The 24,463-nt window shown below is 44.7% G+C and overlaps 1 protein-coding gene across 6 annotated transcripts in view; it reads left to right on the plus strand.

The window, feature by feature from the left end:
• The window catches only part of HOMER2 (homer scaffold protein 2), a 117,558-nt gene that overhangs the window by 57,141 nt on the left and 35,954 nt on the right, over positions 1 to 24,463 (plus strand). For all 6 annotated transcript variants that reach the window (XM_089906723.1, XM_089906724.1, XM_089906720.1 and 3 more), the window contains exons 3-5: positions 1,582 to 1,713; positions 16,879 to 16,971; positions 21,989 to 22,095. In XM_089906723.1, the coding sequence (XP_089762849.1) occupies positions 1,582 to 1,713; positions 16,879 to 16,971; positions 21,989 to 22,095 (332 nt within the window). The remainder of the gene's footprint in view (positions 1 to 1,581; positions 1,714 to 16,878; positions 16,972 to 21,988; positions 22,096 to 24,463) is intronic.

Consider the following 24,463-nt stretch of genomic DNA (forward strand, 5'->3'; position numbering starts at 1 on the left):
GGCACGAACCCGTGTCCCCTGCATCGGCAGGTGGACTCTCAACCACTGCGCCACCAGGGAAGCCCTGCCCCCATTTCTTGATAGTGTCCAGTGACAGCAGGCAGAGCTCTTTACTAACTGTTGCATTCAGTTATCTGAAAAACATGTGATAAAAGTGTCTTAGCTCACACAGTCTTGAGAATTAGAGGAACTAGCACAGGAAGGAAAAGCAACCTGGAGTGCGGTGAAGGCATCAGTACTTCATAGCTGGGGCAAGAACAGGAGAAGCACGTCATACAGAAGTTCAGAATACAGGACTTTGAGTCAGACAATCTGGGTTTTACCTCTAGGCTTTGCTACTTGCCGACTCAGTTTCTCCTGTGAAATGAAGGTGGTAGTCATACCTCATAGGCTTGTTGTAAGACTTAAGAGCTGATATAAGTAGTTTTTTAGTCTTCAGTAATTTAGTATTTAGTATTCAGGCTGACAAGGATTTCTACCGAGTGAGCTTGTTATTGATACTTTATAACACTGATCAATTGTTTAGTGATTACTTACGTGTCTCTACCCTCTTCGTGACTACCTGCAACTTGAAGACCAGGAATCTTGACTCCTTCCTCTTTGTGTCTTTGGTTAGCAGAATACCAGGTATATGGTGAATGTTCAGTGAATGTTTGTTGAATGAATGAATGTACTGTGTGCTGGATATCATCCTTTTACCTCCACATTCATCCTCTACTCTTCTTCACCCTGCTCTGGTCCCTGAGGGGCTGACCCGCAGATGACATCAGTGGGCTTGTGGGGCCTCTGGCTTCTGGTTGGGTTTGGCCAGTGGCGGGAAGTCAGAACGGCAGAGGCGAGGGCATTTGTCCCACTGGCTCCCCCTCTTGTGAGGTTACCATGTGCTGGTGTGTCCCTCAACAGAAGGTCTCCTCTCTCGTTAAGGGAGCCTGTGCTCCATGACTCTCTCCTTCCACATCCCATAGCCTCTTCACCCCCTCATCCTTTAAAGCCAAGGAGAGGTGGCAGCAGCTAGCACCAGGTCCCTGCACTGTCCATACACCCAGCTCACACCTGTCTAATTAGTCTGTAAATTAACCCTCCACAAATTATCCCAATTAGAGTGTACCTTTTCTTTCCCGTGGGGAAGCAGCAAGCCCCCATTGCTCATGGAAATTTTAAATGGTTTGAGCTGGACCCCGGGGGCTCCAGGCACTTAAAAAGGTAGGCAGCGTGGTTCTTCAGAGGATGTGTGACATGGCTGGCCATTAAGGGCGATCGGATGTGCGACAGCTTTGGGGAAATAAGTAGCAGTTTTGGAAACTGTTCTCTACCTAGGAGAGACTTTCTCCCACTGATAACCTGTGAGATCTTATTTTAGGCTGACTGTCTGTTTTTAAGTCTCTGCAATTGCCTGTTATCATGGTTGTGTGTATATGACTCAGCGTGGGATGTGCCAGGAGAGGAAGAACTCAGGACCAGATATAACAGTGGGGATGCAGGCTTTACCTACTAGCTTTGCCAACAGAGGAGTTTTTAAGGAGTTACTTTGGTGTCTAATTCAGTGTTTAAATGTCGACTCTTTGGGCTGTTTCGCTGCAGGTGATCATAAACAGCACAATCACACCCAATATGACTTTCACCAAAACATCGCAGAAATTTGGGCAGTGGGCCGACAGCAGAGCCAACACGGTGTTTGGTTTGGGGTTTTCCTCGGAGCAGCAGCTGACAAAGGTAATGTGGTCCTTCCCGCAGCGCCATGGGTGCCGCGTCCAATGCTCTTCTCATTCAGTAGGTAATTGTTTGCTGAGGGATCCGGTGCTGCTACTACTGGTTGAGCAGATTCCCCTCTGGCCTTCAGTTTTCTCCCCTCTGGCGCTGCAGGGCTGCCAAACCAGATGACCTTTTAGAAACATCAGTTTCCTTGAAAATGGAGATGTTGTTTAGAGAAGGAAAACATCTCTAACAATGCTGCTTCACAGCCTGAGGTGTAGCCCCAGGACGCAGCCTTGCCAGTCTTCCTTCCCCAGGTGTCCGCCCGGCTCCTGCACCCAGGGTGTGTCTGACAGCCATCAGTGTCACTGACTCTGGTTGGAGCCCTCAGAGAGGGGGAGTAAGGTGACTCATGCTCAGTAAGAGTTTTAAAAGGTTTCTGCTCCCAATTTCCAACATGCATGTGGGTGGGGGGGAGGGGTACCCCGAAGCACCAAGCACTTCTCAGACCCCAGATGGGTGTCCTGCGATGCAACTCGATTCTGACACTGCCTACCTGGAGGAATCATCCAATCCCACAGGTGAAGGGCTCAGTCCTGCAAGATCCCCCCAACTTCAGACTTCAGTTGTAAGCCCAGGGTGTCACCTGTGCTTCTGAATAACCAGCTATAGATCAGAGGTTCCAGTGACCCCCTCCTAAGGTTCAATTAATTTGCTAGAGCTGCTTATAGAAAGAGAAACATTTTACTTACTAGGTTACCAGTTTATTATAAAGGGGTATAACTCAGGAACAGCTGGATGGAAGAGACATAGGGCAAGGTATGGGGAAAGGACGGAGCTTCCACGCCCCTGCTGAAGTCTGCCACTCTCCCCAAATCTCTACATGTTCACCCACCCGGAAGCTCTCCAAACCCATCCTTTTAGGGTTTTATGGAGGCTTTATTAATTAGGCATGATTGATTCCATCACTGACCACTGGTAATTGATTCAGCCTCCAGCCCTCTCCCCTCCCCAGAGGGACTGAAAGTTTCACCCCTCTATTCATGATTGGTTCCCCTGGAAACCAGCCCCCCATCCTTAGGTCCTTTGCAAAAGTCACCTCATTGACATAAACCCAGTTTTGACAGAAAGGGGCTTGTTATGAATAATAAGATACCCATTTCACCTTTATGGCTCTGAACTCAGAACTGAGGACAAGAGACCAAATATTGTGACAAAAGATGCTCGCATTGCTCTTAGCGCTCAGGAGCTGTGAGCCAGGAACCGTGGAGGAAGACAAGATATATATTCTTATATGTCATAGGATCATAAGTTCTTAACTTGGAGTCCCCACAACCCTTAAAATGTCACACAGTGTTTTGTGTGTGTGTTGCTTTTTTTCTAGGGAGAGCGTTTATAGCTTTGCTTTGCTTTCCAAGAGGTCTGGGACACGCTCTGTGGATAGTTAAAAAGGTGTTAAGGAGCAGAGCATGACTGACCACAGACTTGGAGAAGCCCAAGGACCGAGGAAACAAACTGACCACCTCTGAGAGGCCTCACCTGGCCGATTGAAGGGGCCAGAAGCTTGTTTTAGGAGAATAGGCTTCCTTTTAGGATGGGGGAGAGTCCTGTGTAGGTATTGAAAATGTACTGGTTAAAAGCAAGACTGACTAGGGACTTGCCTGGCGGTCCAGTGGTTAGGATTCCGTGCTTCCACTGCAGGGGACCCGAGTTCAATCCCTGGTCGGGGAACTAAGATCCCTCGTGTCCCGACGCAGCCAGAAAAACAAAACAAAAACAAAAAGCAAGACTGCCTAGTTTATGTGACACAAGAACTTCCTGGAAGACTATCAGAGTGTCTCAAGGAATCCAAGAGAGAGTTGAAAATCCAGGAAGGGCTGGAGCCAGGCTGGCTTTGGGAATCTTGGCTAAAGGAGTTCTAGGCCATTGCCTTGACCGTCCCACTGACTGCTGGGCAGGTGTTTATTGAGCTCCTGCTGTGCCGACACCGTGCTGGGCACCAAGGATGCAGAGCTGTGGTCCCGTCCCCAGAGGGCCTTACAGAATTCCAGACGCCTGGGGAATTGACAGAGCGGCTTAGTACAGACTTGGTTGCTTGGGTTCCCTGTGTACACTAAGGACTATTTTCACAGGGGGTTTAAGATGAATCAGGCAGCCACCCTGGCAGGAACTTGCTAAATGCACCTTTCATTTGTCCAGTGTGTGTGCATGTGTGTTTGTACACCACATACACACACATGCACATTTCTAAGGAGGCCTCCAGCCCACAGACCCAGCCACAAACAAGCCCCCTAAGGAAGGGTACCCCACAGTCTGTTGTGGGGTATGCTGTTCGCTAGAAGCCCAAGAAACCCAAAATGGCCTGGTGGCACGCCGCACATCCTCTTATGCCACCCACTCCTAGAAGCATCCTTTCCTGGGTACTAAAATCTCCCGATCGCCAGGGCTCAGCGACATGGGGCAGGAAGCAGAAATCTTAAGGGTAGCTCGCGGGGTATAAACATGGGAGATGTCATCTCCATCCCTGATCCCTCAGTCCCTGGACTGCGGCTCTGAGGAGAAGCATCACGCCCCACAACTCTGCAAGATGGGGTGTTCTGGCGGGCAGCACAGCGGAGTTCTGGAAGGCCTGCTGCTTCTGCTGATAAGGTTTGTGGGAGGATCCAGAATCCTGTGGCGAGTAGACCTTGCTTCATTTCATTTGCAGAGAAGTTGGTTGGTTGGTTGGTGTAAGGTCGGATCTTAACAAACGGCACCACGAAACAGAGGAAAGCTTCAAGTGAGCTTTATGAGGGAGCGCTCCCGGGCGAGGTTCACTGGTCCGAGAGAAAGGGGCCAGAGAACCCGGGCGACGGTTGGGCAAGATTTTATAGGGGAAGAAGGGAAAGGGGTGTGGTGAATCTGGAAGGGCACAGAGTATTCCTTATTTGGTGGTCTTTTCGGGTATCCTGGGGGACCGTTAGTCCCGCCCCTCGAAAGGCGGGGAGGCTGGGCTGGGTTCAAAGTCCCCAGGTCAGTTACTGGAACTGGGTGGTCCGGAGTGTCTCCAGGGCAGTTTCTGGAACTGCGTGGTCCGGAGAATTTCGGTCTGATGCAACCTGTGAATCTGATTGTGTTCCCCTGCCTCGGGCCAGTTGGCCTTACAGTTGGAGGTGGTGCTGTGTGGTACAGAAGGCATTAAGTAAGTTTGTGGGTCGGGGGGCGGGAGGCATGACAGTTCGTAGTATACGTCTGTCCTGGTGAGGGTAAATTACTGTGTGCTCTGGAGGAAGGGCCCAGCGTAATCAGCTTTCCACCAGGGAGCTGGCTGGCCGCTTAGAAGTGTGATGCAGAATCGGGGCCTCAGGGTGGGTCACTGCTGTTGGCAGTTGATACTCAACGGGGCCAGAGGTCAGGGTGGCCATGACAGGAGTAGGTATTGTCAAGGCCACGCCACATTCTCTCCCCGGCACCAAGGCCAGTGTGTCCGTAAGCCTTTTGAGCAAGGGCCAGGCTGCCTGGGGAAGAGAAGGACTGGGTACCCATAGAGCAGCCTTCCTGCCCCTAGTTCTAAGGTTTCTTTTTGCTGGAGGGTGGAGGCTTCAGAAGAGCATTGTCTTGGTCTGTTCAGGCTATTATAACAAAATACCATAGACTGGGTATTTAAACAACAGCCTCTCACAGTTCTTTTTTTTTTTTATAATTAATTTTTATTGGAGTATAGTTGCCTTACAATGTTGTGTTAGTTTCTACTGTACAGCAAAGTGAATCAGCTATACATATACATATATCCCCTCTTTTTTGGATTTCCTTCCCATTTAGGTCACCACAGAGCACTGAGTAGAGTTCCCTGTGCTATACAGTAGGTCCTCACTAGTTATCTATTTTATACATAGTATCAATAGTGTATATATGTCAATCCCAGTCTCTCAGTTCCTCCCACCCCCGCTTTCCACCTCGGTATCCTTACATTTGTTCTCTACGTCTGTGCCTCGGTTTCTGCTTTGCATAAAAATGGTATAATATCATCTATACCATTTTTCCAGATTCCACATATATGCGTTAATATATGATATTTGTCTTTCTCTTTCTTACTTCACTCTGTATGACAGTCTCTAGGTCCATCCACGTCTCTACAAATGACCCAATTTCATTCCTTTTCATGGCTGAGTAATGTTGCATTGTATATATGCACCTGCACCACATCTTCTTTATCCATTCCTCTATTGATGGACATTTAGGTCGCTTCCATGTCCTGGCTATTGTAAATAGTGCTGCAATGAACATTAGGGTGCATGTGTCTTTTTGAATTATGGTTTTCTCAGGGTATATGCCCAGTAGTGGATTGCTGGGTCATATGGTAGTTCTATTTTTAGTTTTTTAAGGAACCTCCATACTGTTCTCCATAGTGGCTGTATCAATTTACATTCCCACCAACAGTGCAGGAGGGTTCCCTTTTCTCCATACCCTCTCCAGCATTTATTGTTTGTCGATTTTTTGATGATGGCCATTGTGACCGGTGTGAGGTGATACGTCACTGTAGTATTGATTTTCATTTCTCTGATAATTAGTGATGTTGAGCATCTTTTCATGTGCCTCTTGGCCATCAGTATGTCTTCTTTGTGGAGAAATGTCTATTTACATCTTCTGCCCATTTTTTTTTTTTTGATATTGAGCTGCATGAGCTGTTTGTATATTTTGGAGATTAATCCTTTGTCAGTTGCTTCGTTTGCAAATATTTTCTCCCATTCTCAGGGTTGTCTTTTTGTCTTGTTTATGGATTCCTTTGCTGTGGACAGCCTCTCATAGTGCTGGAGGCTGGAGTCTGAGATCAGGGAGCTAGCACGGTCAAGTCAGGTGAAGGCGCTCTTCCAAGTTGCAGACTGTCAGCTTTTCATTGTATTTTCACATGTTGAAAAGAGGGCAAGAATGCTCTCTGCGGTCTCTGTTTTTTTTTTTTTTTTTTGCAGTACGCGGGCCTCTCACTGTTGTGGCCTCTCCCGTTGCGGAGCACAGGCTCCAGACGCGCAGGCTCAGCGGCCATGGCTCACGGGCCCAGCCGCTCCGCGGCATGTGGGATCTTCCCGGACCGGGGCACGAACCCGTGTCCTCTGCATCGGCAGGCGGACTCTCAACCTCTGTGCCACCAGGGAAGCCCTGCAGTCTCTTTTATAAGGGCATTATTCCCAGCCATGAGGGCTCCATCCTTATGACCCAGTTACCTCCCAAAGGCTCCACCTCCTAGCCCATCCCACTGAGGGTTAGGATTGCCACATATGAATTTGAAGGAGACACAGACTTTCAGTCCATTGCAAGCATTCATGGGGAACGTGAATATCTCCAGGCTCTGGTTCGATTTGGGCCCATTGTTGTAGCCATTTCCCAGATCTCTTTGTCACTACCCCTCCAGCTTGATTTCTTCCCATTCCCTCCCATGCAGCTAGGCCCTTAACCATTTCCCCAGGGTTCAGTGTAGACTCCAACTCCAGGTCACCTCTCCTGTGCACACCGGACAATGAGATGTTCCACGTCGTGCCACAGGGAGGATTTCCCTTTTCCATCATCCTCCAGACAACGGGAGGAGCACAGGCAAAATCCTGACACTGTGTGAGGGAAACTGCAAACGGTTCACTGTTAACAGGGTGCCCAGGTGTTGGGGGTGGGGAAGGCTGATAGAGGCCAGCTGTTGGAAGGCCTTCTGTGTCATGCCAGAGTTTCTGGACTTTATCCTATGGCCTGTGAAAGATTTTAAGCCAAGAAAAAAAATGATCAGATTTTCATTTTAGGTGGATTTTTTTCTGGCATCAAGACAGATTCCCTTGTGTTAGTCCAGATGAGAGATGATGAGAGCTTGTGTAAGAGTTGGAGAGATTTAAGAAATACTGAGGAGCTAAACTGGTGGCACTCGGTGAGTCGATGTGGGAGGCAAAGACTGGGTTGGGGATGGATGGATGATGTGATGCCATTGTCTGAAATGAGGAAGAGGAATAGGTGCTGTGAGGATCAGAGTGAATTTCTATAAGGTGGAAGCAAGTATGATGGTGATTTGTTGAAAGAATAATTAACCAGAACCTCTGTCTGAAGTGGTTCTTGGGGATTGCATGCCTTTTCCCTCTGAAGAAGTGCCTGGTGGGGAGAAGAGGGGTGGTGGGAGCAATGCCTCCCCTGCCAAGTGTCTCCTATCCAGACTGACAGGCCTGGAAGCCTCAGACTGCTGGGCAGGGTCAGATGGGGGGCTTCTGTCAGCGATGGGGTCCTGGCTGGGCCCACCTTGGCTCCACGGCCCCTGATCCCACCCAGGGCTGGAGTTCTTCACGGAAGCCTAGGATGGTTTGAGGGTTACTCTCAGTTGCCTGGAACAATTTCTTCAATCTTTGGAGGACTCAGAGTAGCTAGGAAGGATAAGGGGTAACGTATCAACGAAAAGAGTTGAAAGGAGGGAGAACTCAGAACAAAAATGAGAACAAGTTGTTAAAGTCCCATTCTTTGTGCCCCCGAGAACTGAAGAGACCTTGGGCTGTGCCTGCTTCCAGGTGTGGCCACTTCTAATTTTTCCCAGACAGAAGAAGGTGTCCTATCATTAAAGGGGAGTGCCCTGTCTTCCCGAGTTACCCGGTCTCCTCCAGCGGCATTGGAGTCCCACTTTGTGACTGTGACCTGCCATTGTCACAAAGCCGTACCAAAGAAGCCCTCAGATGTCTCCTTTGTTCAGAATGTTTCAAGTCAACTTGTCCCCTTCCCTTTGAAGGGAACTATTAACCACACACTGATAAATTACCATGATGTGAGGCTGGCACTCTCGACAAGTGGCAATTAGCACAGAGGAACTCGGGCCTAACGGGTTCCCGAGGTGTGTTGCAGAGAGGACAGCTGTGGCTGAATATTCTCGACTTCACAGAGCAGCCACCCACAGACCTGAAAGGGGAGTTGGTAATCAAACACTATAACTAGGCTAGAAAAAGGGACACCAGTGTGGATGTTTTCATTTAAGAACACTTTATACACACTTCCCTTTTTACCCCCCAGGAGTAAAATAGATACCTTTGTCTTTACTGCTCCCTTTATAAGGACCACTTCACACCAAAATCCAGAAAGTATTACAGGGACACTTTCTGCTCTTTATATAGGCTTTCCAAAATGACAGGAGCTACATTTCCCCGGAGGTAAGCTGGGACTCTGTCCACCCGCTGAAGAGGGCATAACGCCTCAGCCTACTGAAGAATGTTGAAAAGGGACTTAGGTGTTCTGACAAAAGGAAGGGCTTCTGAAGAGATCAAAGGAAGGAGAACCAAGTGTAAGAATGAACCAGTTGTTAAAGTTTAGATGGTTTCTGGCATATGACCTTGAGACGTTTGTGTCCATCTCACTCATTGCAGGCAGAAGGAAACACATTCTGCCGTGAAGCGGAGTGATCCAGGGTGGACTTGCTAGTGCTCTGTGATTGGTCCATCTAAACCCTGACCCATACGTGGCATTTGCTTTTGACCCTTTTCAGTTACGTCATTTCAAATTCAAATTTGTGTCCTTATGCTCACTTCATTAACTCAGTGTAGTTGTGAGAGCCTTGCTCTATCTCCTACCTTTGCGATTTAAAAGGCTAATTTTTCTTTCCGTGGGGGATATTGAACATTCTTTTGATATGTTTTAGTTAGAACGTTTTTTGGCTGCAAGTAACAGAGGGCTTATGCTTTTCATACAAAAGAGAAGTCCTAAGGCAGGCAGTTGCCAGCATTAGTACAGTGGCTCCGTGATATCGGGTGTAGGGCTCTGTGTGTTTTGTTTCTTTGACTATCCTTTTCCTCATGATGATAAAATGGCTTCTTAAGCTCGATCCATCACATCTGCATTCGTGGCAGGAGGGTGGTACCACAACCCTCCCTGTAAACTCCCTTGGCAGATTTCTTTTGGGGATACTGTTATCAGTCTTGGGTCCCTAAGGCCACCCTCCCACACCCACCTTCAGGAAAAAAAAAAAATAGAGGCAGACAAATGTCTTACCATGGTCAGCTTAGATCAGTTCTCATTCTCTACCACCTGGGAAATGTCCTGCTCTAGACAAATTGAGATTCTGTTAAGCTAAGGGAAAAGAAGAAATGGATTTTGAATAAGCAAATAGGTAGCATCTGCCCTAGGGTCTTCAAAGACCCAGGCCGAAAAAGCCACAAATGACATAAAACAATAGAAGTCTTTCATTTTCTATCATAATATACGATGATGATGATTTTGATCACAAAATTATTACCACACGTTTAAAAACTATAGAAAATGATCCTAATAAGTAAAGACATGAGAATTTGGCATATATTAAGAAACATTTGTGGTTTGAATGTCCTTTGATCCATGAGTTTTATTTACAGGAATCTATTCTAAGGAAATGATTGTAACTGCGTCCAGGGAATTAGCTACAAGAATTTTCCTTGCAGCATCATTTATAATAGCAAAAACAGAAAGACAAAAACACCAGCCTAAGTGTCCAGCCATAGGAAATTAATTAAATAAACTCCAGTATATCCTTCAGGGTGATATTGTGCAGCGGTTCAGGTAATGTAATAGGCGATCATGTAAGTGCGTGGAAGTATTGTCGTATCGTTAACGTCAAAAGTAGCTAGAAAAGCAGATGTACAGTATTCTGTTTCTTAACGAACATGTGGAGCGGCTGCATGTGTACAGATAGGAAAAAGTCAAAAATTTATATGGTTAGTGCTTATCTCTGGGTGATGGGACTCTAGGTTTTAAAAAGATATTTTTTCCTAAATTATACTTAACTAAATGTACAAGCATGTGTGCTTTTTTTATAATAAGGGGGGAAATATGAGAAAGCTTAAGACTTGGAGAGAGGGGCTTTTTCACCAAAGGACGGTCATCTTGGCACCTCGCTCAGTGAGGACTGCTTTCATTCCAACAGTTGGAGGCTGTGAGTGGAAACCTCCCATCCTTCTCCCAGGGCGCCCTGGATTGCTTCCAGTTTTTCATGATTGTAGTTAATGCTAGGATTAACATCTTTATATTGAAGGTCTTTTTTTTTTTTTTTCATATTCCCAGTTATTTTTGAAGAATAGTTTCCCAAAAGTGATCTCACTAGGTCAGTGGGTAGGAACGTTTTTTTCTCACTTACGATACATATTTCCAAATTGCTTCTCAGTGGGGCTGTACCAGTCACAATGCTGCCAGGAATACCTTTGCCAGCACAGGATATTATAATTGTTTTTAGCGTTTGCTAATTCAGCAGGCAAAGAATGGTGCCTCAGTATTTTGCTTTGCATTTCCAGCAAGGCTGAACGATCTTCTCTATAAACTGTTTACTTGTTGTATTTTTTTTTTTTTTGCGGTACGCGGGCCTCTCACTGTTGTGGCCCCTCCCGCTGTGGAGCACAGGCTACGGACGCACAGGCTCAGCGGCCATGGCTCACGGGCCTAGCCGCTCCACGGCATGTGGGATCTTCCCGGACTGGGGCACGAGCCCGTGTCCCCTGCATCGGCAGGCGGACTCTCAACCACTGCGCCACCAGAGAAGCCCTACTTGTTGTATTTTTTATTCCTGAATTTTGCCATTTATCTCTCGGGGTTTTCATATTTTCCTTTTCAATTTGTACAAACTCTTTCTGTACTAAAGATAATGGCCCTTTTTCTGTTGTACTGGCCTAGCTATAGATATTTCCCCCACGCTGTTGTTTCCCTTCTGATTTAGTTTTTTTTTTTTTTCTTTTTATATTCGAAAGCTTTGAATTGTTAGGCAGTCAAGTCTGTCACTTTTGTGATTTTCTTTTGTTTCTTACAAGTTTAGAAAATTACCCTCTCACCCCTCAAGCAGAAGTCTGATGAATGTTCAACTCTGCTTGCATCCAGATTTAAAAAAAAAAACTTACCCCTTTAACCCATCATTGATTTGTCATGCTACTGGTTCGCCTAAGGATTTAAATTCATTTCCCCTCAGTTTACCAAAATTATCTCAATCATATTTTTGAATAATTTTCTCCATTAATTTATGATTCCTCCTTTGTCATAGCTATTTTTTATATAAATGGTAGGGCCTATTCCCATAATGCCACCTCTTTTTAAATGATTATTTATTTACCTAAAATGTATCTGATAGAGCTTATCCTACTTCATTACATTTTAAGCTTATTTTCTGATAAAAAATTCTTTTGATTCTCACCCATTTGAATATAAAACGAAATCCCCTACAGACTCAGAATTCCTTTGAGGACAGGAACCAAGTCTTTCTTGGGTATTTCAGTGTACCCAGCGCAGTCCCTAGCACATAGAGATAACTAGTTAATACTTTTGACTGAATGAATTCACCCTTTTGTGGCATTCTTTTACTAAAGTTCGTGGTATTAAGTCCGGTCAAGGCCAGAGAAGCTGTGCTTCTCTCTCTTGAACCCCTATCATACACCCAGCAAAGCCCCATCTCTCATCCTCCAGTGATCCGTGTATTAGTACCACATTTCATATATAAAGAAACCAAGGTACAGAGCAGTTCATTTGCCTGCATTTGAAAGGCTGATAAGTGTCAGAGTTGGGCATCTTAGCTAAGGTAGCAGTTAAGCAGGTAAATCATAGGGCCCCGGAGTGTCCAGCACTGGCTTCAGATGGCCTGTGTTCAGTCCCAGTGTGAACTTGGCCAGTTTCGAAACCCATCTGTGCCCCATTTGTATACTGACAGTAGTAAGAGGACCTCAGGGTAGCTGTGAGTACATAGTAAGACTGTACATTCTAACCGAGTGTCTTATCTCATCCCTAGGAGTCGAGAATACATGTCCTTTTTTCCCCTTTTTTGAGATGTTCTAGGCTGTTACCGTTCACAGGCGTGCCTTGGAGATATTGTGAATTTGGTTCCAGACCACCGCAATAAAGCAAATCTTGCAATAAAGCAAGTCACACAAATTTTTTGGCTTCGCAGTGCATGTAAAAGTTATGTTTACACTATACTGTAGTCCGTTAAGTGTGCACTAGCATTATGTCGAAAATAACAATGTATATACCTTAATTTAAAAAATACGTTGTGGCTAATAATTGCTAACCATTATCTGAGGCGTCACTGAATTTTAGTAACAGCAAAGATCACTGATGGCAGATCACCATGAAAGTTTGAAACATTGTGAGAATTAGTGACACGGAGACATGAAGTGAGCAAATACTGTTGGAAAAATGGTACCGATAGACTTGCTTGATGCAGGGTTGCCACCAGCCTTCAATTTGTAAAAAACACGGTATCTGTGAAATGTGATGAAGTGAGGTCTGCCTGTGTAGTAGCACTGTCACCTTGAGGTCCTACAAGGATGTGTGTTTTGATGTATGTGTGACAGTTGTTCCTTGCCCCTCTTTTGTAACTGAGAAAAAGAACAGCTAAATAGTGAAGCTGAGGAGAGCTGTAAAATCAGAACTTGTCGCCTGGGCCCCTTATTCTGTATCTGCTATTCTAATCCTCAGGCCTTGTCTTTGCCTTAAAGGTTCCCATGGCCTGTTTTGGAGTTAAAGCTTTTAGAATTTTCTTTTAAAGAGGAAGTGAGTATAATTCTATTTTAAGGTAAGGGCATCTCTTTGCAAATGGAAAATCCAATCAATAAGTGTTTAGCAACTGCTGTGGACAAGACTCTTGGCATTCTTATAAACACACGAAAGTAACTGGATATGTGGATGATTGTGTGGAAATCAGATCTGGGTTCAAGTTCAGGTTTATTATTTACTAGCCATGTGACCATGGGCAAATTTTAACCTCTCTAAGACTCCATTTTCTTTTCAGGAAACTATACATAAGAATTCCCATCCTAGGGACTTCCCTGGTGGCACAGTGGTTAAGACTCCGCACTCCCAATGCAGTGTTCGATCCCTGGTCAGGGAACTAGATCCCACATGCGTGCCACAACTAAGAGTGAGCATGCCACAACTAAGGAGCCTGCCTGCCGCAACTAAGGAGCCCACTTGCCACAACTAAGACCCGGCACAACCAAATAAATAAATAAATAAAATATTAAGAAAAAAAAAGAATTCCTGTCCTACAGATGGAGAGGAGCAAACAAGAGAATGTCTGTTAAGAAGCCATTAAACTCCTTACCTTGTAGATGTGCCTATGCTGAGGGTCTAGGGGAAGAGGGTACTAAGTAGGCCCACCCAAGACAAAACTGTGGGACACCTGGAGGGGCCACCATGATGGGTGCCAGGGGACAAAGAGAGAAGGGCCCATTGGAACTGAAGGTTTGTGCTCTGGGCTGAGTCTCCAAGAGTTGAGCTGAGGGTCATCCCAGATGTTCAGGGTCAGGTAGGAGGAGACAGACAGAATGGAGGCCCCCAAGCTCCATCCAGAGGCAACTTGTTCTATCAAAGCCCGGCAGGGCTTTATTTGCTGACTTCTTTGCCACTATCTCCTGCTACCCAAGTCTCGCCCTCTATCTGATACATACACAGTGTTCACACCGCAGCACCTAACCTAGGGCATGGCCCAGCTCACGGTGAAAATTTTTGTTTGCTGAAGGTGTGAATGGTGCTCAGACCATGTTTGTTGACTGAATAAGCATGACCCTGGCTGATGACATGTCCAATCTAGTTTACAAGCAACTTCGAATAAGACCCTGAGAGAAAGAGACCCTGACAGGCACAAGGACAGGCTGTAAAGAACAATGCTTTTGGTTTGGGAGCCTGGTGAATTGAGATGCTTGTGGGAGACAGCCAGCCCCACCTTCCTAAGCACAGCATGGGGAGACTCCATTAGCAGGTGTGTCTACTGAGAACCACATGCATTACCGTTTTCTTCAAATCACGTTTGACTTTTAGTTGATAGTGGGGCACAAAAACATTTAAGATCATACCTTTTAAAAGTTGCATCTTTTAATGTCTTAATAAGATTGAAAGACCTTTATAGTGCCTGCACAAAATCTCTTCTGGGATAATGTTCATATTCCAAGTGATGCTCTATCTAGTTCCTAGGTTGATCCAATCAGTAAAGCTTAGGAAGCAGAAAGATGGGGCAGAATACTCCCAAGACACTTACCACAGTACCTTCTTAGGTCCCTAGGTTTGGCCTGTACTTTGACATGATTTTTTTTCAAGTGGGCGTAGGTGTGCAAATCTGGAACCCAGAGCTCATTCATTCACTGAACAAACTTATTTGTGCCTGCTCTCTGCCAGGTGTCAGGGGAGGGTGCAAAGAGGAAAAGCGTGGACCCTGCCGTCAAGGAGTTCATGACATGATGTTTTTACTTACGGGGCCCCTAAAAGGAAGGCGGGTGCTTTGTCCATCCTTGCTAGACCTCACGTCTTTTAAGCAACAGGTAATGTGATTTTTCTCTGACAGCTCTAGGTTGGTTAAATGAAGCCCTGTAGCTGTGGCTTTATTTACAGGCCTGTGGGAGCCACACAGGCCAGCGTTGCCACACTGACCTTCTCTGCCTCTACTGGGTGCTTGGTTGACCAACGGCTATCACCCGGCAAGGTTTCCCAAAGCAGACCATTGTTGTTGGCTTTGTGAAGCCCTCAGAGGGCGGCCTGTGCTCAGAAATAGAGTTCTCAGCAAAAGCCACAGAATTGTTGGTGGCCTTGCCACTTGGCCAGCTGTTTTTCGTTTCTCAGCAACATTTGGCTCTCTCTTGCTGTGTGATGTCAGCATTAGCTATCATAGAATGTTCTCTGTTCAAACAACGTATTGGCTGATTAAAATCAGTTGCCTTGTCAGTGACTATAAAGCAGTGATTGATATGATTGCCCTGGGATTTTAAGAATTTTTTTCTTTTAAGAAAATATTAAAACATTTTTGAAAGCAGAGAGCATAGTATAATGGGCACCCATATGCGCATCACGTAGATTTAACAGTGAACACTGTGCCACATTGCTTCATCTGTTTTTATTGCTGCTGAAGTACTTTAAAGTAAATTACAGACATCGAGACATTTCACGCCTAAATACTTCAGTGTTGATCTCTAAAGAATCACGTTCCCCAACAACCAAAACATCATCAGCACTTCTAACAAAATTAATAATAACTCCTGGACTTCCCTGGTGGCGCAGGGGTTAAGAATCCACCTGCCAATGTGGGGGACACGGGTTGGAGTCCTGGTCCGGGAAGCTCCCACATGCCACGGAGCAATGAAGCCCGTGCGCCACAGCTACTGAGCCTGCGCTCTAGAGCCCACGAGCCACAACTACCGAGCCTGAGCGCTGTAACTACTGAAGCCTGCGTACTCTAGGGCCCGCAAGCCACAACTACTGAGCCTATGCGCCACAACTACTGAAGCCCATGCGCCTAGAGCCCGTGCTCCACAGCAAGAGAAGCCATTGCAATGAGAAGCCGGTGCACTGCAACGAAGAGTAGACCCCGCTCGCCGCAGCTAGAGAAAGCCCGTGCGCAGCAACGAAAACCCAAAGCAGCCATAAATAAATAAATAAATAGATAAATAGATAAATAGATAAATAAATAAAGTAACTCCTTGGTGTCATCTTATCCAGTCCATGCTCACATTTCCCTCCTTGTTGCCCAGAAGTCTTCTACTTGGTCTGTTCAAAAGAGGACTCAGTCCTAGGCTACACGTTGCATTTTGCTGTTTTATATCTTAGGCTTTTAAAATCTAGGACTGGGCTTCCCTGGTGGCGCAGTGGTTGAGAGTCCACCTGCCGATGCAGGGGACACGGGTTCGTGCCCTGGTCCGGGAGGATCCCACGTGCCGCGGAGTGGCTGGGCCCGTGAGCCATGGCCGCTGAGCCTGCGCGTCCGGAGCCTGTGCTCCACAACGGGAGAGGCCACAACAGTGAGAGGCCCGCGTACCGCAAAAAAAAAAAAAAAAAAATCTAGGACTGTTCCTTCTCAACTTTTTGGGTGTTTTTGTTTTTCATGACATTGACTTGTAAGAGTTCTTGGATTTTTCAATAGGGATTATGAAGTTTTTCGTGGATTCCTTTTGCACTATAGCTAAGTTTCTTTTGTTGCATTTGTATTGGGTGCTGTTAGCCAGAGGTATGTGTTTTTAATATTTCGCCATCAAATCTAGCTTCAGTATCTTAGAAATTCGTTCAGATCTGACCTTGGCCAATAGTGGGTTTTTTTGGAAAAAGCATTCATTATATTCATTTCTTTTTAATCTCAAATAAAATCCTTCTTCTGGATTTATACAGGATTTATTGGCTTAAAAGGAATGCAAAATAATAAAGGTAGGTTCTGAATATCAGCCATGTGTAAGGTTAAGGAAATCCCTAATAATTCTTCTTCACGTTCAGTTTGCAGAGAAATTCCAGGAGGTGAAAGAAGCTGCCAGACTAGCCAGAGACAAATCTCAGGAGAAAATCGAGACCTCGAGCAATCATTCCCAAGTAAGTAATTTGTCCGTAAAATGAATGACTATAATCAGCGATTGAGACTCTGTTCCTTGTCACTTTTGACAAGAAATAGGAAATTTTCGCAGTAGGGCATTTTGAGAACTTTTTCAACTATTAGCCTGCTCACAGTGAGATGAATGTGACATGTAAGAGACTCTTGAATTTTTCAGGATGTGGTGATATATTTTGGATGGAAAACGTTTGATGAGATTAGAGTTAATGCATGTCCCTGGTCTGGGATGTCCTCTGGTCACGGTTTAAAAACCAATGCCAATGGGCTTCCCTGGTAGCGCAGTGGTTGAGAGTCCGCCTGCCGATGCGGGAGATGCGGGTTCATGTCCCGGTCCGGGAAGATCCCACATGCCACGGAGCGGCTAGGCCCGTGAGCCATGGCCTCTGAGCCTGCGCGTCCGGAGCCTGTGCTCTGCAGCGGGAGAGGCCACAACAGTGAGAGGCCCGTGTACCGCAAAAAAAAAAAACAAAAAAACAATGCCAAGGTGAAGTGTTTTCTTTCTGTGTTGGGAGGTGAGGTCTGCGTGAAGGATGCTCATGGACAAATGCAGGTACCTGTGCCCATGACAGAGAAAACTTGATCGATGCCAGAGAGTCCTCGTCTGTCTCCCTATTATAACAAAGTCAGGTGGGAGGTGGTATTCCAACAGCTCTGGTTTAGCCAACGTAAATGTGGCTTTGCCAGGAACTGAGTTATCTGTCTACTTAAAAGTGTGATAATTGACTAAAAGGGACCTATTTTAACCTGAAATAAAAATACCTGCCTTCCTGACGTCTAGATTGGGGTGTGTAGTGGGAGGTGGTATTCCAAGAGCTCTGGTTTAGCCAACGTAAATGTGGCTTTGCCAGGAACTGAGTTATCTGTCTACTTAAAAGTGTGATAATTGACTAAAAGGGACCTATTTTAACCTGAAATAAAAATACCTGCCTTCCTGATGTCTAGATTGGGGTGTGTAGTGGTAGGTGGAAACCTTGACCTAGTGACATAGTTATGTGTAGAGAGACAGGGAAAGGGAGACCTGACGAGACGTAGGAGCTGGGGTCTGGGATTAGGGATAAGCATGATGTAAATGCAAGGCAGCCAGGGGTCTCCCTGCCTAGGGGTGAGGTGCACAGTGGGAGGAACAGAGATGCACTTGGAGGTACTGTGGAGGACCTGAAATTCTTCATGAGTGGATCATTCTTACTTAATTATTTATTGTTGGATAATGGGAAGACACTGGAGATGTTTTATGGCTACTGATCAGGAATTGCCATGAAGGTTGCATGCGGGTGGTGAGGAAGTCAGGGAGGAGCTGAGGGCAGGAAGATCGGAGAGGAGGCTGTGGGGTGGAGAATGGCCAGGCCAGACCAGCTATGGATGGATGTCGGGACAGCTTGTGGAAAGAGAACAGGAGGCGTGGGCATTCCTGAGCAGTCAAGATCAACACCCTAGACTTGGCCGTCAGCAATAGCTGAAGCTGAATCCTATAAAAGATGCCCCTACGGATTTATGGAAATGAATGTGTATTAGACTTCAAGTGGGCAGGAACTTTCCTGAATCTTTGTAAATAATCTTTAATGACATCTAAATGATACTATTAATTTAGTATACTAATTATTGTACTGAGTAATCGCTGAGGATCTGTAAAATTGGGCACTTGAAATGGTCCATAGTCTAAGGACTTTCTCTGTGTTTTTTTTTTTGGAATGCTAAGATTATTATACAATAAGAGTTACCAAAGATATTTTGTTAATGTTTTGGTGTGTTTTTTCCTAATATAGCTTTCCAGTATATTTTTGTGTTATTCTTTTTAATCTTTTTTTAAAAAACTTATTTGTTATGATCCTTTCCTTGTGTTTTCAAATATCCCTTTTCAAAACTATTTTAATGGCTAGCTAGTATTCCAGTGTTTGTATCACAACTTATTCCATTAACCTCCTATAATTTGGGACATCGGTGTTGTTTCTAATTTTTCATTAATATAAATAACACCATGCTAAGCATTCTTGCACACCTTTTGTGCATTTGATGGTTTCTGCAGGATAAATTCTTGAAGTGGAAGTATTGGGTTAAGGGTAGGACTTTTTTTTTTTTTCTGGTCAACAATTTTTTTTTTTGGATTTTATTTTATTTATTTTTTATACAGCAGGTTCTTATTAGTTATCCATTCTATACATATTAGTGTATACATGTCAATCCCAATCTCCCAATTCATCCCACCACCACCACCCCCGCCACTTTCCCCCATTGGTGTCCATTTGTTCTCCACATCTGTGTCTCTATTTCTGCCCTGAAAACTGGTTCATCTGTACCGTTGTTCTAGGTTCCATATATATGCGTTAATATACAATATTTGTTTTTCTCTTTCTGACTTACTTCACTATGTATGACAGTCTCTAGATCCATCCACGTCTCTACAAATGACCCAATTTCGTTCCTTTTTATGGCTGAGTAATATTCCACTGTATACATGTACCACATCTTCTTTATCCATTCATCTGCTGATGGGCATTTAGGTTGCTTCCATGACTTGGCTACTGTAAATAGTGCTGCAGTAAACACTGGGGTGCATGTGTCTTTTTGAATTATGGTTTTCTCCAGGTATATGCCCAGTAGTGGGATTGCTGGGTCATATGGTAGTTCTATTTTTAGTTTTTTAGGGAACCTCCATACTGTTCTCCCTAGTGGCTGTATCACTTTACATTCCCACCAACAGTGCAAGAGGGTTCCCTTCCCTCCACACCCTCTCCAACATTTGTTGTTTGTAGATTTTCTGATGATGCCCATTCTAACTGGTGTGAGGTGATACCTCATTGTAGTTTTGATTTGCATTTCTCTAATAATTAGTGATGTTGAGCAGCTTTTCATGTGCTTCTTGGCCATCTGTATGTCTTCTTTGGAGAAATGTCTATTTAGGTCTTCTGCCCATGTTTTGATTGGGTTGTTTGTTTTTTTAATATTGAGCTGCCTGAGCTGTTTATATATTTTGGAGATTAATCCTTTGTCCGTTGATTCGTTTTCAAATATTTTCTCCCATTCTGAGGGTTGTCTTTTTGTCTTGTTTTGTAGTTTCCTTTGCTTTGCAAAAGCTTTTAAGTTTCATTAGGTCCCATTTGTTTATTTTTGTTTTTATTTCCATTACTGTAGGAGGTGGATCAAAAAAGATCTTGCTGTGATTTATGTCACAGAGTGTTCTTCCTATGTTTTCCTCTAAGAGTATTATAGTGTCTGGTCTTACAGTTAGGTCTTTAATCCATTTGGAGTTTATTTTTGTGTATGGTGTTAGGGAGTGTTCTAATTTCATTTTTTACATGTGGCTGTCCAGTTTTCCCAGCAAGGGGTAGGACGTTGTTTTTTTTTTGTTTTTTTTTTTTTGCGGTACACGGGCCTCTCACTGTTGTGGCCTCTCCCGTTGCGGAGCACAGGCTCCAGACGCACAAGTTCAGTGGCCATGGCTCACGGGCCTAGCCGCTCCACGGCATGTGGGATCTTCCTGGACCGGGGCACGAACCCGTGTCCCCTGCTTCGGCAGGCGGACTGTCAACCACTATGCCACCAGGGAAGCCCGGTAGGACGTTTTGAGAGCTTTTGACACACACTGCAAACATCCCTACAGAAATGTACAATTGTGACTCCCACCAGCAGTGAATGAGAGCATTTTTCCCTCCCGTTCCCTCCCCAACAAAGCTTTGTTGATTTGACAGAAGAAAAATGTACTTTCTTGGCTTTTTAAATTTTGTATTTCTTTACTAGTGAGTTTAAATTTTTTTGTTTATTAATTCTATGTATTTCTTCTTCTGTAAATGTCAATTGCATATCCTTTCCATTTTTTTGTGTTCATTTCCAAGAACTTTATTTTTTAACATGGTTAGTTTTGAATATATGCAAAACTAGGCAGGACTGGGTAAATGAACCCCCATGGACCCATAGGTCAGCTTTAACAATTAGAACTCTATGACCAATGGTTTCATCTACACCCCCCTCTCCCTCCGTCTTTGTTTTAAAGCCAGTGCCAGACATCATTTCATCCATAAATATTTCAGAGCGTCACTCTCAAAGTTGAGGACTCTAGGGGTTTTTTAGTATAGGAATAGTATTAGCATTTTTGTTTTTAGTATGCATTGAAAATATTTCCCCCACATTGTTGCTTACATTCTGATATAGTTTATGGCACTTTTTTGTGATGTAGAAATTTAGACATACGTCATTCCCTTCTTGTCTTTCCTTTGCCTTTATTCTTCTTGGACGAAATAAAATCTTTCTAAGATCTTATCCAAGACCAGATGAGGTTTCACCTCCATGTAGTATGGTTTATTACAGCAAACATTTCAGAATATTCATAACATTGCTAAATAGTCGCGGACACCCATATCTGATTCCTGTTTTGTTTTTTTTTTTCAAATGAGTGTGTCCATCTCTCTTAGCCCCGGGATTTTTAAGGCATCTCAGCTTCTTATACTTTTTCTCTTAACTCGTTCACTGTTTCTTATTATAAAACCCTCCTCCCCCCTTTCTTTTTCTTTTTTTTTCTTTTGGCCATGCCCTGCAGCATGTGGGGTCTTTGTTCCCCAACAAGGGATTGAACCTGCGCCCCCTGCATTGGAAGCACGGCGTCTTAACCACTGGACCGCCAGGGAAGTCCCTAAAACTCTCCCCCTCTTTTAATCTGTGGCTTCTGTCCTGTGTTATTTAAGGAGATCAGGTATCCGGGCTTGTTAGGTTTACCTGTAAAGTTTGAGTGAAAAGGTTCTGCATAATGGCCCGGTATGCTGTCTTGTGGGTAAAATGCACAGACTGTCTGGACTCCAAGTGGAGTCTCCACGGATAGTCTTGTTATTAGTCTGTGGACTTGTCAGCCTTTGCTGCATTCTGGTTGGATGCGTTGGTTCTCCCACACTCATAACCACACAGTTCCTCATCATGCCTGATTTGCTTCTGCTATGAGGACAAGCGATAAGGTGTGCAAGTGATTCAGTCTGGCCAGGAACCTGGGTGTGAAACCCATCTTCCACTCAGGCATCCAGCATCAACGGAACGGACGATGAAAAGGCATCTTCTGCGGGTCCTGCCAACACACACCTCAAGTCTGAGAACAACAAGCTGAAGATCGCTCTGACACAGAGGTGAGCATGTTCAAATCCAGGTGCTGTTGTCTCCCAGGTCAGCACTTCCCTGCAGCCTTTCCCATTGGGCAGGGTTTCAGGAATTTGGGAAAGGAGACTGGGTCCTGCTCAGAGCGTCCAGTCTTGACTCCTGGCCAAAGGAAGACCAGCTGCCTTCATGGTTGTTCTCTGTGCACATCAGCATCTATGTGTGTGTGTGAGAAAGAGAGAGGTGTCCCTGTGCTTTTTTTTTTTTTTTTTTTTTTTTGCCATGCCGCGAGACTTGTGAGATCTTAATTCCCCAGCCAAGGATGGAACCCGGGTTCCCTGCAATGGAAGCATGGAGTCCTAACCACTGGATCACCAGGGAAGTCCCTGTCCCAGTGCTTACGTTTCATTTTTTTTGGGGGGGTGGCCCGTGCCATGCAGCATGAGGGATCTTAGTTCCCCAACCAGGGGTCAAACCCGTGCCCCCTACATTGGGAGTATGGAGTCTTAACCACTGGACAACCAGGGAAGTCCCTGTTTTGGTTTTTGAGAAGCCAAATTTATCATTTATTCATATATGATAACACTGAAAAACATATTAAAACCTAAGAAACGATCTTGAAAATAAAATCTCACAAAAATCAGTAGCTTTTCTATATACAAACAAACATCACATAGACTATATATTTGAAGAAGAGATTTCCTTTACAATATGAACTAGAACCATAAAATACATGGGAATAAACTTAAGAAATGTACAGGATCTTTGTGAAGAAAACTCAAATGATTTTGAGGGCCATACATGAATAATTCAACAAATAGAAAAAGTCTATTGGGAAGTGGTAGGAAGCCTCAATATTTTAAAAAGTATCAATTTCCCTTAAATCTACAAATTTAACACAACCCCCATGACGATATCAACAAGATTTTAACTTTTAATGACTGTACTAGCTGTGCTTATGTTTTCCTTGTTTTTTGTTTGTTTGTTTTTTGCGGTACGCGGGCCTCTCACTGTTGTGGCCTCTCCCTTTCGGGAGCACAGGCTCCGGACGCGCAGGTTCAGCAGCCATGGCTCACGGGCCCAGCCGCTCCACGGCATGTGGGATCTTCCCAGACCGGGGCACGAACCCGTGTCCCCTGCAGCTGCAGGCAGACTCTCAACCACTGTGCCACCAGGGAAGCCCTGTGCTTGTGTTTTCATATCTTGAGAATGTGGCCTGTTTCCCAAAGGCTAGGCTGGGTCTCACGGTGTAAGGCTGGCCCCATGAGCACCTTCAGAACTGCTGTCTTTGGGGGTCATTCTGCTCACCTGGCAGGGGACTCGGCCAGCTTCCCCCAGCCTCTCTGTGGCTGAGAAGCTGCTTTCCTCAGACCTGCCCCGTTTAAGAACTCTATCATATTAATTCCCCCATTTTACAGGTAAGGAAACTGAGTCCCAGGTGGTACAGTGAGTCCTTGCCCAAGGTCACATGGCTGGTAAATCTTCCCAGAGGCACCCACCTCTGCAAGCCAGCCAGCCAGCCTGACCAGTGCGTGGAGCTTAATTCCTGTGATCTGACAGGAATTAAAGAATTCCAGAAAGAACATAAGACCCTTAGATTCAGCCACCTTCTTTGGACCCTGGGTTTTGTCAGATACTTCAAAGGACAAAACTGTGACCAGCCTCTTTTACTCATCAGGTGATCTTGAAGACTATTTTTGGTTGAGTCACAGTGGGCTGCCTGGATGAAAACATTCCACCCCTAAAAATAAATGTTTTTAAATCCCAGTTGAATGGACGAGTGAATTACAGGAATGGGTGTGAAGTCATTTCCGGAAATCAGCTCAATCATTAACTCTGAAATTAATCACATAACAATATTTTGCTATGTTTTCAGTCTGTGGTGTTTGAAACCAAAAGTATATATTTTCCAATCACAGTTCTAGGACCTTGAGGTGGATGAAAGATAATGCAGATTATTAAAATACAGTTGTATTTACTTTTTAAAAAAAAAAAAAAAAAAAAGCCTTTAGAGACACAGCTCTCCTCAGCCAGGCAGTATTGATTAGAAGCCAAAAACTTTCTTTTTTTTTTTTTCAAAGTGGCTAAGTCTGAGGTGGTTTTTTTTTTTGTTAATTAATTTTTATTGGAATGTAGTTGCTTTACAATGTTGTGTTAGTTTCTGCTGTATGGCACAGTGAATCAACTATACATATCTCTCTTCTTTTTTGGATTTCCTTCCCATTTAGGTCACCATACAGCACTGAGTAGTGTTCCCTGTGCGATACAGCAGGTTTTCATTAATTATCTATTTTATACATAGTAGTGTATATGTGTCAGTCCCAACCTCCCAGTCCATCCCACCCCACCACCCTCACCCCCTTGATAACCATATGTTTGTTCTCTACGCCTGTGTCTCTA

This window comes from Delphinapterus leucas, chromosome 2, assembly GCF_059928025.1.
Source record: "Delphinapterus leucas isolate spDelLeu-1000000601 "Yukka" chromosome 2, BTC_Dleu_Yukka2, whole genome shotgun sequence".
In the NCBI taxonomy this organism is placed as follows: domain Eukaryota; kingdom Metazoa; phylum Chordata; class Mammalia; order Artiodactyla; family Monodontidae; genus Delphinapterus; species Delphinapterus leucas.